The 18,590-nt window shown below is 41.4% G+C and overlaps 1 protein-coding gene across 1 annotated transcript in view; it reads left to right on the forward strand.

Moving 5' to 3' along the window:
• Nucleotides 1–18,590, forward strand: part of SEMA3D (semaphorin 3D) — a 221,924-nt gene that overhangs the window by 174,578 nt on the left and 28,756 nt on the right. Inside the window, exons 12-14 of the mRNA XM_063134307.1 lie at nt 11,461–11,683; nt 15,985–16,073; nt 17,572–17,613. Of these exons, the coding sequence (XP_062990377.1) occupies nt 11,461–11,683; nt 15,985–16,073; nt 17,572–17,613 (354 nt within the window). The remainder of the gene's footprint in view (nt 1–11,460; nt 11,684–15,984; nt 16,074–17,571; nt 17,614–18,590) is intronic.

Raw genomic sequence — 18,590 nt, forward strand, 5'->3', positions numbered from 1 at the left:
TCACTGGACACCCTGCTCTTGGTCCACTTGGGCAATGCAGAATGCACCTGGTGGATTTTTGCCCCATGGTTCCTTGTGACGCAGGTCCTGTCCCAGAGCACTCACCATTCACTAACCCTTTCTGTATATTTTCACCCTGTTTTCTGCTCCTCTGGTTTCCTTGTCTCTTCCCTCTTCTCTTCCCTCTGTCAGTCCTTCTTCTCTGGGTTCCCCTTCCTTCCTTCTTCTTCTCTAGGCCTCTTGTTCTTCTGCCTTTGCTTCCTCAGATCTTTTTGCCTGCTCTACTTCTCTTTAGCTCTACCAATGGCACCTCCCCCCTGGTAAGTTTGTTGGGGCACCACTGAGGAGGGGGTTCCCCTCCCCCAAACCTGGCACCAGCTTGGAGGATCCAATGAAATTAACTGGCAGTAGATTCAAGAAAGGCAAAAAGAAACTACTTCTTCATACAATTCATGATTAATGTAATCATTTAAGTCTTCATGGAATTTGCTTCCATAAAGTATGGTGATGACTTGAAAAGGGGGTTAGACAAATTTATGGAGGACAGGACTACCAGTGGGTATTGTGATGAGAACTAAATGGAATGTCCCAGTTCAGAGGCAGTATTCCTCTAAATAGCAGCTGCTGGGAATCAAAAAGGAAGACCGGGCAGTTGCCTTCTTGCTCTGCTTGTGGATGCCTTTGAGACATCCAACTGGGCACTGTTGGAAACTTGTGATGTGCACAGAAGACCAGATTTAGTTTGGAATTCACTTTGGTGGTGTGGTTAGCAGGTCAGTTTGGCTCAGACCACTTCAGAGAAGATCTGTTTTGCCTTGCTTTGGAAAATCTGAAGCTCTGTGTCTCCCAATTGGCTACGATGCAGAATTCAACCCATGGTTATAACTTCTGCGTTGGGTGCAATTTGATGGAATTGATGAAGGCTGTGAAATTTCAGACAAATTGATAGAAGGTTTTTGTGTGTGCAAGTAGCCTTTGAAGTTTGAGATTTTTTAAAAAAGAAGGCATGCCTGTAACATGTTTATTTCTTGGCAGAATTGGATGGAATTTGCATCCTCTTCAGAGGAGATTAAGACTTCCAAATTTCAAATGGACAGAGAGGTGCAGAAAGTTTTGTACGATGGTGGCCTTTACAGTTCCGTTGGTTAGGAAAGGGATTTTGTGGGCACTTTGTATGCACATGGTGTACATTATAGAGGTGTTCTTAGGTTCCCTGCAAAATTCCAGATGAATTTTCAGGGAGCCTTTTAGTTTGGGTTGTTTTTTTTGAAAGAGGTCCCCTTTCTCCCTTCTGGTTGGAAGCTAGAGCTGTCAGTCACAAAACTTCATCCTTCCTCTTCTCCCACCCCTCACAGGTATTTTCCTTAGATGGAGAGCTTGGGGAAAATATATGAATTTTCGAAAACATGCTATCTTTGTTCCCATGTCCTCTGACTCTCCAAATTACTCCCAAATCTTTATGAAGAACCCAATTCACTTTGGATTGTTTTGCTTCACATGAATCCAGAATCTCTCCAAAGAAGCCAATACAGGATTTGGAGTTCATCTGAAGCGACTGCCTACCCCTATTGGAAACAGAGTGCTGAAACAAAAGTAACTTTTTGTTTTATCCAGCAGAACTCTTCCCGTGTTCTTATATTCTTATTCTTCCTCTGATTCAGTATTATTGATGTTCACTGTCCTAGGCATGTCTCACTCATAGTGTTCCCTGTGTTCCTCTGAGCTCAGTATTTGGCACTGCAGGATGAACACTAAAGCCCAGGAGGGACCAGGAGGAGATTTCCAGTCTCGTACTCACTCCTGACATTTGCCAGGACGTGAACTCAGAGTCTTCTATAGTGAGGAAAGACTGCCTCATTGGCTTGCGTTGTTGCCACCTAGCCACACACGATCCCAAAAATGGATGCTTGATCCTGCAGAAGTCGTTGTGTCACTCTGGGTGGAGGAAAATGGTTTTCACAGCTGGTACTTAGTGACTGGAAAGATGGCAGATCCTTGGATGGGGAATAAAGAAACACTATATTCTATTTCCTTGTTCTGAATGAACGCTGTGACTGTTACAAGATGGCTGTTGAAACAGATGGCTTTGCCAACTATAACAGTATAATTGATCCTAACAGTTACGCTTTCCTGGTGCTAGTCTGAAGACCACTGAGGATGTACACTCCAACAGACCCTATTTTTTCTGGTATCTATTCTGTCTTTTAAACAGATGTTGAAGGGTGTACACTAGTGCACTAGAATCATAGAATAGCAGAGTTGAAAGGGGCCTACGAGGCCATCAAGTCCAACCCCCTGCTCAATGCAGGAACCCACCCTAAAGCATCCCTGACAGATGGTTGTCCAGCTGCCTCTTGAAGGCCTCTAGTGTGGGAGAGCCCACAACCTCCCTAGGTAACTGATTCCATTGTCATACTGCTCTAACAGTCAGGAAGTTTTTCCTGATGTCCAGCTGGAATCTGGCTTCCTTTAACTTGAGCCCGTTATTCCGTGTCCTGCACTCTGGGAGGATCGAGAAGAGATCCTGGCCCTCCTCTGTGTGACAACCTTTTAAGTATTTGAAGATTCAATCTTCTCTTCTCCAGGCTAAACATGCCCAGTTCTTTCAGTCTCTCTTCATAGGGCTTTGTTTCCAGACTAGCATTCTTCAGGTTTCAACTCTCTTTTACAGGTTTATCCTTGGAAGATAAACATCTGACTGAGGAAAGGGGCATATCTTACTAGAGCTGTGTGCAAATGGCCTTTCAAAATTCTCTAGGCAAAAAAAAATGGGGGACCATTTTATGAAATTTCTCCAAGGGGAGGAGACATTCTCCGACAGTTTCTTGGCCATTGTGGTAGTAATACAGCTTCCTTCTTTTTTCTAAAGGTTTTAATTTTGGGGGAGGATAACTATTGCTGCAAATGACAGGTGTATCAACTGTGTTGGCCAACTGGCCACCATTTTGCATCCTCCATCTAGCATTGTTCTAGTCTTTGCATGGAGAGGGGGTTTGGGGGTAGAAATAGCAGGTGCCACAATAAAAAAAATTGGAGAATCTTCAGCAAAAAAAATCGTTGGTCGCCTTCTGTTTCAAGCAGAGGGAGAAGAACAAAAATCTCATAAATGTTCTCCCAAGAATATCTTCTGAGAAACCTTGACTTTAATATGCATGGGTACAGATGTATGCTTATGGGCACGAAATGGCAATGTACGTCTCCCCGTTCCATCCCATCCCCTAATTGCCTCGTCAGATAAGGAATGTGGCTGAAATGTGTCCGATTTGCAGCTATTCCATAACACGTACAATCAGATCTATTGTAAAAGAAAACATTCCATGAAGTACCCTTAAACTGAAGAGCCTTCAGCAATGTGCAATGGCAGTGAGGGGAAGTTCAGGTAGGGATTTTTGTTTCAAAGGTAGTTAAGAGTCCCTCTTTTCATCTGTGAACTGTTGGGGGTTATGTTTCATGGGGTACTCTTACCTTAACATGGAGCTTCTTTGCAGAAGATTCTATTTTGAAATTATAGCATTTAAATACCCTTCAGACTTAGGTATATTTACAGTTATAGGATCCATACCAAGCCTTTAGCGAGATCAAAATGAGAGGAACAACTCAGAAAGAAATGGAGGCTCTTGCTTTCCATTCTGAAATAACTGAGCCAAGAGCAGTGCTGTAAGAGTGTGGTGGAGGAGCAGGACAAGTTATTCTTTTCCACCTTGCCTTCCACATGAACTTTCAATCACATGGAGGATGAATTTCTGTGATTCTCCCCCCACCCAAATACACACACACATATTTGAGGGGAAGATATTTCAAGAATGGGACCTCTGTCCAGAGTCTTTCAGTGTGGTGCTGGGGAGAAGCTTTTGCCACTTCTCCTCCTCAGCTGAAAATATGAACTGGGGCTCCAAATAATAAAATTCTTTATCTCCATAGAAATCTCCATTAAAGAAAAAAATCTAACTGGGGTGGGCTATGTGTGGAGGCATCTGTAATTCTGCAGCATCCAATTAGGAAGCTCAAATGCAGTCCATTCTGTACTAATAGAGTCTCTACTGACAGTCTCTACTGACAGTCAGAGGCTTTACTGTGAGGCTGTTAATCAGCTATATTTACTTTCAATTTTGTCACAGGACTGAGGTCCTAGCACTATAGGAGGAGCATTTCCTGACCTGCTTTCCTACTATATGACCTCTAGGTGGAACTGTGGTATAGCTGAGTAGTATAAATACACAAAAGGAAATCACACTTTATTTTGCTTTCACAGTCAAATGCCACATTTCTCCTGCTCTAAAAAAATAAAACCTCACTGAAAGTGCTGTTTACAAACAGAAGCAAAACTACAAGGTCATAACACCATATTAAGAACCTGTAAACAACAGTGACTAGGGAATGACAAGCACACAGTAAATGCCTTGTGTAGAAATTTACTGCCTCAATAGCCTTTTTCAGGCATTATGGAATTGCAAGTGTGGAGGAGACATGCCCCCCCCCACCAATCCATTGAGCCAAAAGGTCTGAAGTGAGGCTATCATCATATTTGGCTAAACATGGTGGCAGTCCTTGGCATCAAGAACGCTGGGTATGTAGGGTTGCCAATTACACAGAAACTGTAACTGTATCCAGCCAAGTGCGATTGCAATCTCTTTTCCGACCTTTCAATTCAGTGGGGGGGATAGGCTACATCTCTCCATCTCCCCTTGACACACTTTTCCAACACCTGAATAGGACTAATGTGTCACTGAACGTTGGACTTGAGCCTGGGAATCTTACATCTCTTGCGGGTTTCCAACGGGCAGCTTGTTGGCACTGTGTCAACAGAATCCTGGACTACATGGGCCCTTGGTCTGATCCAGCGTGGCTCTTCTTGTGTTCTTACCTCAATCCTAAAATTCATTAGGACATTAATTTCATTAATTTCAATAGAGTTTACTTTGATGTGTTTAGAAACAGTTTAGGTTTAAATCTTTGCTCTACCATGGATCACCTATGCTATGAGCTACTTTGGTTTATTTTCTTGCTGGGTACAGGCTATGCATAATGAACTAATGACGCCACGCCTTCCCATCCTGACTACTGGGCAAGCCTGCCTCACTACTCTGCCCCCAGATGTCTGGATGAGCGTAAAATATTTATACAGGGCAATTTATATAAAATCCAACACATATGGGGCTGAAACACTCACGTATTTTCTCACCTACTACTATCTAGGAATTGATGGCGCAAATTCTACCTCTCCGTGTTACAAGTTATGGCCATAATCACTAAGCAAACCTAGACATCCCAGAGATGGGATAAGTGTCCCTAGTGAACAGGTACAATCTTTGGCCACACATACGTGCCACGACACAGGCTCTTTACAACAGGCCTGCTCACGCTAAGCGCCACCATTTTATGAGCCTGAGGTGAGGGACAAACACCACCTTTCTACAAACTATGCAGAGAAGGGGGTTAAACAGGAATGATTTCAGGAATGAAATAATGCGCTGTGAATTATATGTGCTGATGGTGAAATGACAGAACGGGTGTTATATGTATCTAACTGCAGATGATAAATGCCAAGGAGACACGTGGGATTTTTGTGGTAGTAAAACAAACTGCATAAAAATTTATTTCAATGTTCACAAACTTTGTTTCATAATAAAACTTTTCAGACCCTTGTTAAAACCTCCCATCCAATCCTTCCTCTCTTCTCATACACGCTTTCCTTTCTCTCACACCTTCACTCTTGAACTTTCTTTATTATCAGGATTGTTTAATATACACCAACTGATTATCTGCACACTACACTCAAAAGACAACCCTCTTTACCCTGATCCTCCAATTCTCCCCTCGAACCAAGTACTTCAAAAACACCCCCCATCACCTCAGTCATTCCCTTATATATCCTCCTCCCCCCTCCTAAGATATTCAATCTCCACCCCTCAGGTCAACGTTCTAAACACAATAGACTTACAAATCCTAGACATACATTAGGGAACTGACTTGTGGGGTGTAACGCCACAATACCCTCCAAACCAGCCCAGACACAGGCTTTCCAAATAAGCCCAGTTGAAAAGATGAATCTGTTGGAGGGTTATTAAAAAAGATGAATTTGTTGGAGGGTTCTTGAAAAGATGGATTTGTTGGAGGCTTATTGAAAAGATGAATTTGTTGGAGGGTTATTGAAAAGATGGATTTGTTACCTATCCTGAATTTTTAAGATTGGATGAGCATAAATATGATGAGACAGATATTTGCTGCAGCTGGTAGAATTTATCTCTTTTTCCAATCCCTATCAGAAATAGGTTCCTGACCTATCAAGTGTTGAATCCCTGCCTCTACTTAAAGAAGTGGCCCCCTGCCATAACATTACCTAAAGTGCCTTTAAGCAACTCTTGCCGTCATTTGGGTATTAAAAATGGACACAAACAACAGGGAAGATTCGGTCCAGTTCCTGGCTTAGTATCTAGCATGCATAATGTTCTCTGAACAGTGCCAAATTTTAAGTGCTGAAGTTTGTCCAAAACCCCCCAGTCCCTAACTAAGTTTAAGCTTGAGATATCTGCCAAATGGCATATTTGGTATTAGAAGAATGCGCGTAGAGACTATTACCTCTTTTTTATGTTTAAAAGGTCGGTGTCGCACAGGGAATCTGAAAACGTAACAGAATCATCTTAAACACATTATAAATCATCTATCTGTTAGATAGAAGAGGCCCTGCTTTCAAAGATTATGTTATAGCTCCACCTGGCAGGAAATATGGGAATTATCTAGTTAGTATGAGAAGATTAAGGCTAAAATTCTGGAACCATTCATCTCCACTGGGACCACGGATAAGTGGTTTCAACATTGTGGTCCATGCGTAGCTAGAATGTTTGCTTCAAGGGATGGTATTCATCAGATGGACGGAGTAGGGTTTCTGCTTGTGGAATGCTTATTGTGTACTTTTCATGGGATGTCAAAGAGCTACAGAGGGTTGGAATGCAGGCTCAATTAATTTCATCTCATAACTTTGGCTTCCCCTTCTTGCTGTCATGGGAGATTATGCCTTTTCTAGCATTATGCATACTTCTATTTGGGAGACCCCAGTCCAAATCCCTTCTGGTGGCCTATGGCACCAATCTTTCAACCTTGCTTATGCATCTGGTAAATGGGAATGTTAAAGGATTCTACCTTCTTTGTAAGTTCCAGCTTCAATTTAGATTTCTGATATATGAGCAACTATCACCTGACCCCTCTATCCAGTAGGAGTGCCTTGTGCAGCAGAACTGTCATTGCCTTGCCTAATTATCTCAGGATGAATGGCTTTGACCTCCTTTTTGCATTGTCCTGAATGCAGAAACCAATCTTCTCATTGGCCAAGGCTCTGCCTACCTGTCCAGCTGATCATTCCCTAGCATCAGTAGGGCTTTGGCTGTAGCTGTCTCTTTTCAATGTAAAGCTGTAGGGTTTGCACACTGCGACCTTCTCTCCCTCCCCCCTTAATTAAAATCACATTGTTAATTCAGGATCTCCAACTTCTGCAACCAGGCCTCCACACTACTAGGGCACTGTGTATATGATTCTGCTTTGTTTCCTGATTCCCCCTCCAAAATTCACAGCATCACTGCTGCAAAACAGCAAAGCAGCAGCAATGGAGTTACATGCACCAGTGAATGCAGGCTATCCAGCCCAGGAAAAATCACAGGCCAGTTAAAAAAAGACAGTTCCATTCTTGCTATCTTAAAAATGAATTTTTTTTTTAAAAAAAAATATACAGGAGAGGGAGAAGGGGGATGGAGGAGGAAACAACAGAGTCACCTGCCAGAGAAATTCCAGTGCCACTTCTTTCCTCCTCTAGCAATGTCTACTTCCTTAACCCAAACCGAGGCAGATGAAAAAACAACGAGGTGACCTCGAAGCAACTGAAAATGTCGTGGTAAAATGTCACCACGAAAAAGCACAGTTTTATGGGGGAAGCTCAACGTGGCTGAGAGTTGGTGGCTGTATCATAAACACCACCCCATTGCACAATCACAACAGGGTATACCTGAAATGGAGCGGAGCACAGCCCTATTTTTTAATATAGTTCTATTATTATTATTATTATTATTATTATTATTATTATTATTGTTGTTGTTGTTGTTGTTGTTGTTGTTGTTGTTGTTGTTGTTGTCTGTGGCCAAAAGAAAGTAAAGGAAATGATTTCAACATTCTTTTATATGCTGGCTACAGTCTCTCCATCCCAACTATTATATTTTATTGTACGCAATGCCACAGTCTCTGTTAGATTTCTTCTGCTCTAGACAAATTTTATGGCACTCAGGAGCCTGAATAACAGGAGTTAACACGATGTGCCTGCATATGTTTTAATATTTTCCAGAAGGGCAGCCAATGTTAATCTATTGCAGGAAAAAATAACCAAGAATCTCCCGGCAACTTGAAAATGAACAAATTTATTATGGCATAAGCTTGTGTAGGCTAAAGTCCACTTCATCAGAATATTATCGCTTTTCCAGTTACAGCCACAAGAGGGAAGTGTGCATTAACTGTTGAAAAAGTAGTTAAGCATGTTGGACTTCTGCTTGAATAAATTCAGATCAACTGGACAATTAGCTTATATTTTAACAGTCTGATGCTAAATATTGTCTACCTGCAAAGCCAGAATTGCATTTTTGCAATTTTGGCAAAAACCCATGACTTTTGCAATGCACTGGCAGTTTGATCAATGCTGGAAAGAAATCTTATGGAAACAGTCACATTGTTTTAGATTTGCATGGCGATGCGATCAGTATAAGGATTCTCTTAATTCAAGGGCATTCCGTTTCATAGAAGCGAGCATCAGAAATGGCTTTCTTGTGGGTACAAAATGCTACTTCCAAAGGTACAAGCAAAGTTGTTGGGTGCTTGAATGCTTATATTTCCATTTCCATGTAGCTAGTTTTTGACTTGCTGATATAATACCCCATTTTCCATCAGTTTTACATGAGCAATATTTCTTGTGAACCAAGTGAGTGACAGCTGATGTGGGTCGATATTTATTATGCGCCATAATAAAGGCATAACCAAGCCTTTCAGTTGGTAGGGTAAATGTTGGTTGTCACCACGTGAGGGTGCAACTGTAAGGAGTATGTATATGTATGAAACCAATGGGGTGATATCAATTTATCATGAACATATTGTAACAAAGGTGTATGGAAACAGGGCTGTAGCACCCCAGTGCCACTGGACAGAAACAGACTTGTGTGAACAGATGTGAAACTGGCACAGAATGACAATAGACGGACCTGTCTGTCCCTGAGACCATCACAGAAGAGGCAGTTTTCAATTTTTTAATTGCATGTCCCTTTTTTCTCTCAGGGCTCATCTACACCAAGCAGTTATTCCACTATGAAAGTGGTATATAAAAGGCAGGAGCCACTCTACTGCTTTATAGCAGCATTGAAGTGCACTGACAACTGTTGGGGCCCACTGACACATACCGTATACCGCTTTCAAACCACTTTCATAGTGTTATATCCTGCTTGGGGTAGAGGTGTCAATGGGCCCCAACAGTTGTCAGTGCACTTCATTACCACTGTAAAGCAGTAGTGTAGATCCTGCAGTGCACTTCAATACCGTTATAAAGCAGTAGTGTGGCTCCTGCCTTTTATATACCGCTTTCATAGTGGAATATTCTGCTTGGTGTAGATGAACCCACTGTTTCGCTTCTTCTGTCTGTCTTTCTCTCAATCACTTCTCTATTTCTTTTTTTTCTCTTTTCCTCAATCCATCTCTGGCCTTAGCTAGACCTAAGGATTATCCCAGACAAATGGAGGGGTCATCCCTGCCTGCTCCCAGGATCCCCTGTGTGTCATTTGGATGTACAGGGATGATCCTGAGACAATCCCGGGATATAGGCCTGGTCTAGCCATGGCCTCTGTCTGCTTTATTATTGAAAGACATTTCACCCCTAAGGGTATTTAGTCTATTGCAGAAAAAAAAAACTCATTAGGCTTGATCTACACTACTGTTTATAGTGGTACTGAAGTGCCTTGATAACTGTCGGGGGCACATTGCACATTCCATATACCACTTTCCTGCTTTTTATGCCACATGATCCAACATACCGCAACAAATGCCATTGTGTAGCCTCCGAGGTATAAATGTCCAAGAGGGATGTAGTGTTAACGCAATGGGATCATAATGATTCAACACAAGTGTAGATCTGGCTTAAGACTCTTGGGACACCGTAAAGACTAACACATTTATTCTGGCATAAGCTTTCATGGATCATAGTCCACTCCATCAGGTGCATGGTGCATTATCTAAAGATTCAGTTATATAAACAGTACATATTGAAGGGGGGGAATAGCATGACATAACATAACCATCCCAGCACTTAGGTGATCCCTTCCTACATTCCAGTAAGGATCTGAGAATCTGAGAATCCTAGTAGTGAAAACCAAGTGGCTAGACAGGGGTGCGTGAGAGAGATTTCTCTTAGATTTGGTCAGAACTCCAAACCTCCAGTCCAAATTAAGAGAAAAACTGTTTATTAAAGAAAGGTTGTAAGAGGCAAGAAGGGAAATCAGAACGTATTGGGACAAGTAAACATGACATAAACTTGCTATTCCTAGGATACACATCTCTGAAGTAAAGTTACTTATGTTGTAGGGGGTCGTGCAGTATCCTTGGTGAGTTGGGAGAGGTGCCAGGATGAACATGTAATTACATGTGTTATTGGCTCACCTAGGCTAGATCTAGGCCTTAGCTATACCTAAGGTTTATCCCAGGATCATCCCAGGGTCATCTCTGTTCATGTAAATGACACACAGAGGATCCCGGGAGCAGGCAGGGATGACTCCGGGATAAACCCTAGGTCTAGCTAAGGCCCTATACTACTGCTTTATAGTGGTATTAAAATAGATACTGTTTTACACTGTTTTTATATTTTTTGATGGTTTAAAATTTTGTATACTTTTTCCTTTAATGTCCACTGTTTTTAACTTTTGTAAACCGCCCAAAGAGCTTCGGCTATGGGGTGGTATTTAAATTTAATAAACAAATAAATATTGAAGAGCATTGATAAATGATGGGGCATAATCCATATTCCATATGCCTCTTTCATGGTGTTATATCCTGCTTTGTATTCCAATTTGTAATGATTTGACACATGGTATCGATCTGGCCATAGTGCCAGGATGTATGTTAGCAGCAACATTTTTGTGACTGCTATTAATAATGTAATTATCACTGTGTACTATATGCATTTAATTTCCTTCTGAACTCCCTGTTCACAATTCTCCTCTTCCCCCCGCCCCAACGATGTGTGTAGAAGCAAAACTCAAGCTCATCACCCAGCAGTTGAAGATCAATAGTCTAAAAAGTGTTTGTGAAAGGGCGATTTTGGGAAAGTTTCTCTGCCGCCTTGTTTGAAGGCTATTTTTTACTCACCATGGGCAACCAGCTTTTTACAAAGCTTCTTTTGAAGGAAAACTGACACGGCTCTTCTCTTGTTTATTCCTTGTTCAGTGTCCCAGCAAAACATATGACCCATTGATCAAGTCCACCAGAGATTTTCCTGATGATGTCATTAGCTTCATAAGGCGCCATCCAGTGATGCACAGATCGGTCTATCCAGTGACTGGAGCACCTGTGTTTACTCAAATCAATGTAGACTACAGACTGACTCAGATTGTGGTGGATCGTGTCATGGCTGAAGATGGCCAGTATGATGTCATGTTCCTAGGGACAGGTAAGCTGGAGAGATAGAGATGTATTTAATTTGTTAATTTATTTCCCATGGACAGTTTCATCTTCCTGCAAGATATATAAAGGGCATTGTATGGGTCTGGCTTGGACTTTAATATAAAGGACATCTATTTGAGGAAGATGCTTCCCCCTGTTCCTGATCCTGAGGGCAAGAAGGTCAAACCCTAGGGTAGCATGTTTTCCATATTGTACACTCAATCCAATTGCCAAATGAGAAAATGCCCAGCACTAGTTGCATTGGGCATATGGATGGCTGAAACTGAGAAATCCCTGATATGGTTTTGTCACTCACATACTCTCACAGTGGACCCTGTTGTCCAATGGATCTGAACTGGACCCAAATCAGTGCCATAGGGTGGCTTTTATTGACAGGCAGCAACACAGAGTTATTCAACCCCGCCCCAAAAGGGAACATATTTATCTCCACTGCAGTTACATGCATGAATTCTCTCTACATTGGGAGCCTATTTATTTCTCTGCTGAAGCCCTCACATTTTCCCATGTCACAGCATCTCATGACAGCTCTATACAATCAGCATTCTTAACTGTGCTTTTCCTTAAACCAACCAGGATAAGAAACCATGGTTGGATGTGAGTTTGGGCAAGCCGTAGTAAAGCACTGCACATCTACAGTCCACAAAGTGTGGTTAAGTCAGTTCCCCCTCTTCTCCGGCCTCTCTGCTTGCAGGCCTTCCTGATATTTTCTGATAGGTGTCCCCAAGGGGCAGGGCCAAGCTGAACAAGCTAAACCAAGTTTCCACGATAGGATATTAATCAGGGTGAAGGCAACAAACCATGGGTGACTAGGAAGTATGCATGCACCAGGCCTATGTATGAAAGAGCTCTAATTCATCAGTGCTGCTCTTCACTGAAATAGAGGTTTGCAGGTTAAAAAATGTTGTCAGTAGGTGGCAGTCCAGAATTTCCACAGAGAGAAGTTAGGACTGTATCTAAATTGTTGAAAAGTAAGCTTCCTAAGAATGGCTCTGCAAATATAATTTTAAATGTAAAACCCATCCTGTGAAAAGTCAAGCTAGAAGCAGGCCTCTCTGGCAGTTTGAAGCAAGAACCTGTGTGTTATAGTGGTAATTCTCACTCAGCTATGATGTTCACAGAGAACTTTGGTCCAATCAGAGTTTCTCTGCTTCACTTGAATCACAAGCTTGGTGTGGGGGTAAAATGGAAATGACCCTGAAATCCTTATTGGAGAAATGGAGGGCTTCAAACATTGGAAATAAATAAACAACCTAGTAGAAGCAGGTCACCTCTATATGGAAGGTCCTGTGATCAGAATCTCAAATATCTCCAAGTGTTTTAGTTTGTAACCTGGATGACACTTGCTCTGGCTATACTGCTTATGAATGCATTGCCAGTGCTGAGTTTCTTAACACTAAAAGGGCACAAAGCACCAATTTCTAGGTATCCATGAATGTCTATTCCTAAAGTGAGAATCACAAGGTCACTATGAGTAAGTACCCCAAGCAGGTAGCAGGAGGCAAATGTTATTGCCAGATTATTGAGGCTGAGCATAGGTATTCATCAACTAGGAGGCAGGAGCTGTGGATTCTGGTGGCTCCAATGTCAGTGGGCTGGTGAATCCACTCTAGGTTTTAGTCAGAATTATTTATTTATGTATTTATTTATTTATTTATTACATTTTTATACCACCCAATAGCTGAAGCTCTCTGGGCGGTTCACAAAAATTAAAACCATGAAGAGCATGAAAACAACCAACATTTTAAAAACACAAATTCAAAATACAATATAAAAAGCACAACCAGGATAAAACCACACAGCAAAAATTGATATAGGTTAAAATATGAGATTAAAAATAATAATAATAAAATTGTTTATTTATTACCCACCTCTCCCTCTGGATTGTGGCGGGGAACAACATTAAATACAATATAGGAGGAGCTATCCTATATTATAGGAGCTATCCAAGGTTCTTTACTGACATTGGAGCCACCAGCCTCCACTGGTCAAGATCCAACCATACTTCACACTGCATATGGGTGTGACATGAAAAATTCCCCAGAAAATTATATATCAAGGAGAAGAAATCTAGCTTGGTTTTCTCCCTGTCATCTAGTTTTCTATATGTGGGATTGATGGATGGATCGATTGATAGATAGATGGATGAAGGAGCTTTTAGCTCAAGTCCCAATTATGCACTCCAATCTGTCGCCCACATAGAAGTTTACTCCTCATTGAGATATAGGCCTAAATAGGCCATTAAAAGTGTTAGATTCACTGGAGACTATGGCCGTAGCTAGACCTAAGGTTTATCCCAGGATTGTCCTGGGGTCAAACCTGTTCATCTAAGTGCCACACAGGGCATCCAGCGTTCAGGCAGGGACGAACCTGGGATGATCCTGGGATAAACCTTAGGTCTAGCTATGGCCTATGTATCTTCAGATAAGTAATGCTTATCTTAATCCACATCAGTGCCAACCGTATCTTAGTGACCTTTTCTTTCACCAGTCAGGATGTTTAAACCTTACCAAGTAAGGTTGAAGGAACAGTCAGTTTAGTCAAAGGAGGAAATTCTGCAGCATTTCAAATTTCTTGGAATACATTATTAAATTCAGTAAGGCTTTTTTTCCAGCCTTGTTTTTCAATTACTCAATTCCAGAATCTTTTGTTTGTTTAATCACTGCCATATGCATGTCCTATGTGCAGCCTTGGAATACAAATACAACGAGGTGGGGGGGGGGATACATTGGAAATAATAACCTAGGACAATTGATTGCAATGCCATTGGTTTTGCTTTAGTAGTTTGCACAATGCTTTTACAATGCAGAGTGCTCCATACTCTATAAAGTTTACCGTGTGAGTAGCAACCAGGGTGTGGTTAATCAATGGTGAGCAAAGGTACTTAGTGCATGCTCAGAGGCATACTGAACATTTCCAAGCCATAAGCTCTGGTGAGAATGGATTTAAATATTTTTTTTTGTCTTCTCCAATCTTTGTACTCGACTTTGTAACATTTTTCTGAGTTAAGATCATAATTTGCCATCCCTCTTTCAGAGATGGACAAATAAGAGTGAGAGGAAATGATTTCTAAAGGTTAATTCAATGAGTCTATGGCAGGATCTACACTACTGCTTTATGACAGTTTATAATGGTTTTGACAACTGGTCAGGCCCAGGATACTTTGGCTCAGTTCAGACAACACATTTATCAATGGTGGTTTTAGAACTCCTTGGCGGAGTTTTTACACCACTGTTGAGAAATGGGTTGTCTTGCGGGAAAACTCCATGCAACAGGGGAGGGTTTTTTTTTTGTTGAAAACACTCGATGCAGAATATCTGTGCTGTGCAGAGGAGAGTTCCTGCACAACAGTTGTGTGTTGTGTTGTGTGTTGTGTTGTGTGGCGGGCTCCATGGAATTGTCCGTTGCATTGAGTTGACCTTTCCCAATGGGTACAGAGTTCCCTGGCAAGAGCAGTGAAAGGAGCAAGTGCCGCTCTAGGGGAGCTTCCGGGATTATTTTTTTGCAGCAATGGCTGATGGGATACTATAGGGAGGACTGGTGGGGGAGGAGAGAGGACAGAGGAACTGTCAATCAAACATTGTGATGGATTTTACTTAACTCCACGGTAGCCCACAGTCACACAACGGTGGAGTTAGAACATGTTGTATGGAGAGTACACCCTAAAAACTCAACTGTTTAGTGGAGTTTTCACACTGTATTGTCTAAAGTGTAGTCTGAACTGAGCCATAATATATACCGTTTTCAAACTGTTTTCAAAGTGTTATATCATGCTTGGTGTAGATCTGGGCTAGAACTAGCCTGAGATTACCTGACTCCATTTTGTTATGGGCGTGACTTGATTAAATTTGTTTGAACACACATCTTGTATAGTTTCTCCATGGTGAAATTCTCATAACTTCCTGAGTAAAAATCCCCCCCCAAAGCATGCACGCACACCCACACACCCACACACCAGGTACTTCCAGAATGACTAGATATTTATAGTTTATGACTACGGTATATTAGACTTGACAGCCTTGTATCGAGTTCTCTTCTGAACATTATGCAGATGTGTGGTTTTCCTACCAGCAGCATGATGCAGAGAAGGGAAAAGCAACATATTACAGGATGAGTCTGCCTAGACATTGTAGCAAGTAAGGAGACAAAATCAGCACATTTTAAGTGGCAGCTCTGTATTGGGTGTCATATCTAAAGGGGGAGGAAATATTAATCTAAAATCAGAAAGATACTGTTTCTCATGTGCTGAAGCACAGCCACTGATTTCTCCCCAATGTCCCTTCCTTTCAGATATAGGAACAGTGCTGAAAGTCTTGAGTATAACTAAGGAGAAATGGGACATGGAGGAGGTGATACTGGAAGAGTTGCAAATATTCAAGGTAAGATTAAGCATCTCTTGAGCACACTTTCAGGCAAGTAAAACCTGATAGACTTTTGCCTTCAAAAAATTTCTTTAGAACAAAAATGTGGTTCAGTGTTGAGACACATTTAGTGCATTGTGGCTGACGAAATGTGTATCTCCCAGGACAAGAAAAGAAAATCAGTCCTCCCCTGCCTCCATTGGTTTTAGATTCTAGGATTTACTAAAGCCTCTGTAATAATTATATAGGAACTGTATTAAGTGGGTGGGGAATAAGCCCAAATACTGACAGTCGAAATTAACCTGAATTAAATTTGAGGCGAATTTGGAGGTTCCTCCTTGGTGAAAACACTGCTAGTGATTTCAAGGGAAGCCAAAAATATTTTAATGAGACTAGCAAAATTTATCATGGTGTGGTGGTAGTAGTGACAACACCCCCCCCCCCCAAATAGCAGTGTTTGACCTGGGCTTTTGATCAAGACAGCTCTTTTGCCATTAATTGTGATGTAATGAGATGTTCTCGTTCTATTTGCCATATATTCCTGTCACAATCCTTAGAAAGTCAGTTTTAGGTCAAACCCTTTGGCCTTCCTGCAATGTTCAGATGGCTTTGAAATCAGGTGAAATGCCTTTGCCCTCAGCCTCTGTGAAAAAAAAAGAAGATTTTATCCAAGTAAATCTTCCCATGTACTTTGAGACTTTGATGAAAGGCATGGGATACTCCTTGTTTTAAAGCTCCCAAAGTCATCTTTCTGCTGCCATGGACACCAATGATAAATATCAGTTTGAAAATACCAAGAGTGCTCAACAGGCTGCCAAGTAATCCGGAATTTCCAAGCGTGTACCAATTTGCTGCATACTTGCAACATCACGTCAAAGGGAAAGGCGCCATATCAGATTTAATACCAAACGGGGTTATTAGCTCAGCAGATGTTCCCTCCACGTTATAAATTTTACCTCTTTTTTTCCCTTTTGTACAGACAAAAAATAGAAAGAGGGAAAATGACTCTAGTTCATTTATATTTTTACGAAGTCCCACCAGTATTATATAATTCAATGTAGGTGTTTCCAAAAGCCTTTGCATGTGACCAGTATATGGGTGTTTTCTTGCATTTAGCTCATGGAGTCTCCTGGTTAGAGTGACATCTATACTGTTGGCCTTAAGGAAAGAGTTACCTTGGTGCCATATTGGATTATTGAAGAAAAACTAAAGTCTTAAATCTCCAAACTAACACACTTGTAAAATTAATACACCTCCAAATATGCCCATTTCCCCCTTTCTCCTGGAAGACTGATGTCCATTTCTGTCTGGTGAAATTCATTTCAGGCTCAAACCTGCAAGATATTTAGGTTTCTTGGGAAAGCGCTGTTTTGAATGCTTAGCAAAAATTGCAGGGGTTCTGGAGCGCCCTTCAGTGGAGTGACAATATCACTCCTTACAAGAGCTTTGTCTTCAAGAGAAGTGAAAGTAGGATTGAATGTGTATCTTCACCGTTGTTTATCCATTCACTTTCTAGCATCCAACACCTATCTTGACCATGGAGATGTCTCCCAAACAGGTAATTCACAATGAGTAATTTCAGCATCTGAAGGTTGCTTCCATTCCAGCTAATGCTTGGAGTTTACTGATCCAACCTTCTTCTTTTTTAATAGTCCTCATCTTTTTTGTTTTAATTTTTACAGATTATGTCTTGCAACGTATACAAGCCATTATAGCCCCGTCTATCTTCCCTTACTGCTTATAGTCCAACCCTTCCTCTTTCGAAATAACTCCTTTTGATCGAAATATATTTATTAAATATATTAATATATTTATTAAACATTGAAATAAAGAAGATTAAAAAAAGAGGGGGGAAAGATAAAAGGGAGGAAAGGGGAGAAGTGGTGCTGAGGTTACATTAGTTCCATTCTCTTATTGCCAGTGGCTCTAATCCAGAAGACATTAGTACCACTGATGTATCATTGAAATCATTCGTCAGTGGTTTTGCAGCACAACCTTATATGTATGTACTCAGAAGTAAGTCCCTGTGTGTTCAATGGGGCTTACTTCCTCATATGCCTGTTTAGGATGGCAGCTTCAATGGAACAGCTACAACCTAACTTCCTCTAAATTGGAATTACCATTTGTTCAGAACTTGCCCCAGTCGATATTAACAGAGTTCAAGGGAATCATCTGGTATTTATGGAGGGTGCTTCCAGATGAGGCTTCTATCAAGCAATCACCCTGCCTCATTCATGGAATTTTATAGGAGGTCCAGACCGCATCTTCTTAAGCTTGTAACCCTGTACCGTTTTGCCCCTGCTTGTTCCACCTTAATTTCCCTTTCAAAACATCTGTTAAGGAGAAAAAGATAGATTCGCTGCCTTTTGATGGTTAGCTCTAGGAACCCTCCATCTGGAAGCACCATCAGGCACAGATCTGGTTTAAATGCAAGGTGCACGGTGGCTGGAACTGCAGTTAGCATCATAGCCCACATCTCTCTATGAAAGTGTAGGTAGTTATGGAACTGGAACTTCTTAATAGAGGACCTTCTTA

The sequence above is a fragment of the Elgaria multicarinata genome, chromosome 9 (genome assembly GCF_023053635.1).
Source record: "Elgaria multicarinata webbii isolate HBS135686 ecotype San Diego chromosome 9, rElgMul1.1.pri, whole genome shotgun sequence".
NCBI lineage: Eukaryota > Metazoa > Chordata > Lepidosauria > Squamata > Anguidae > Elgaria > Elgaria multicarinata.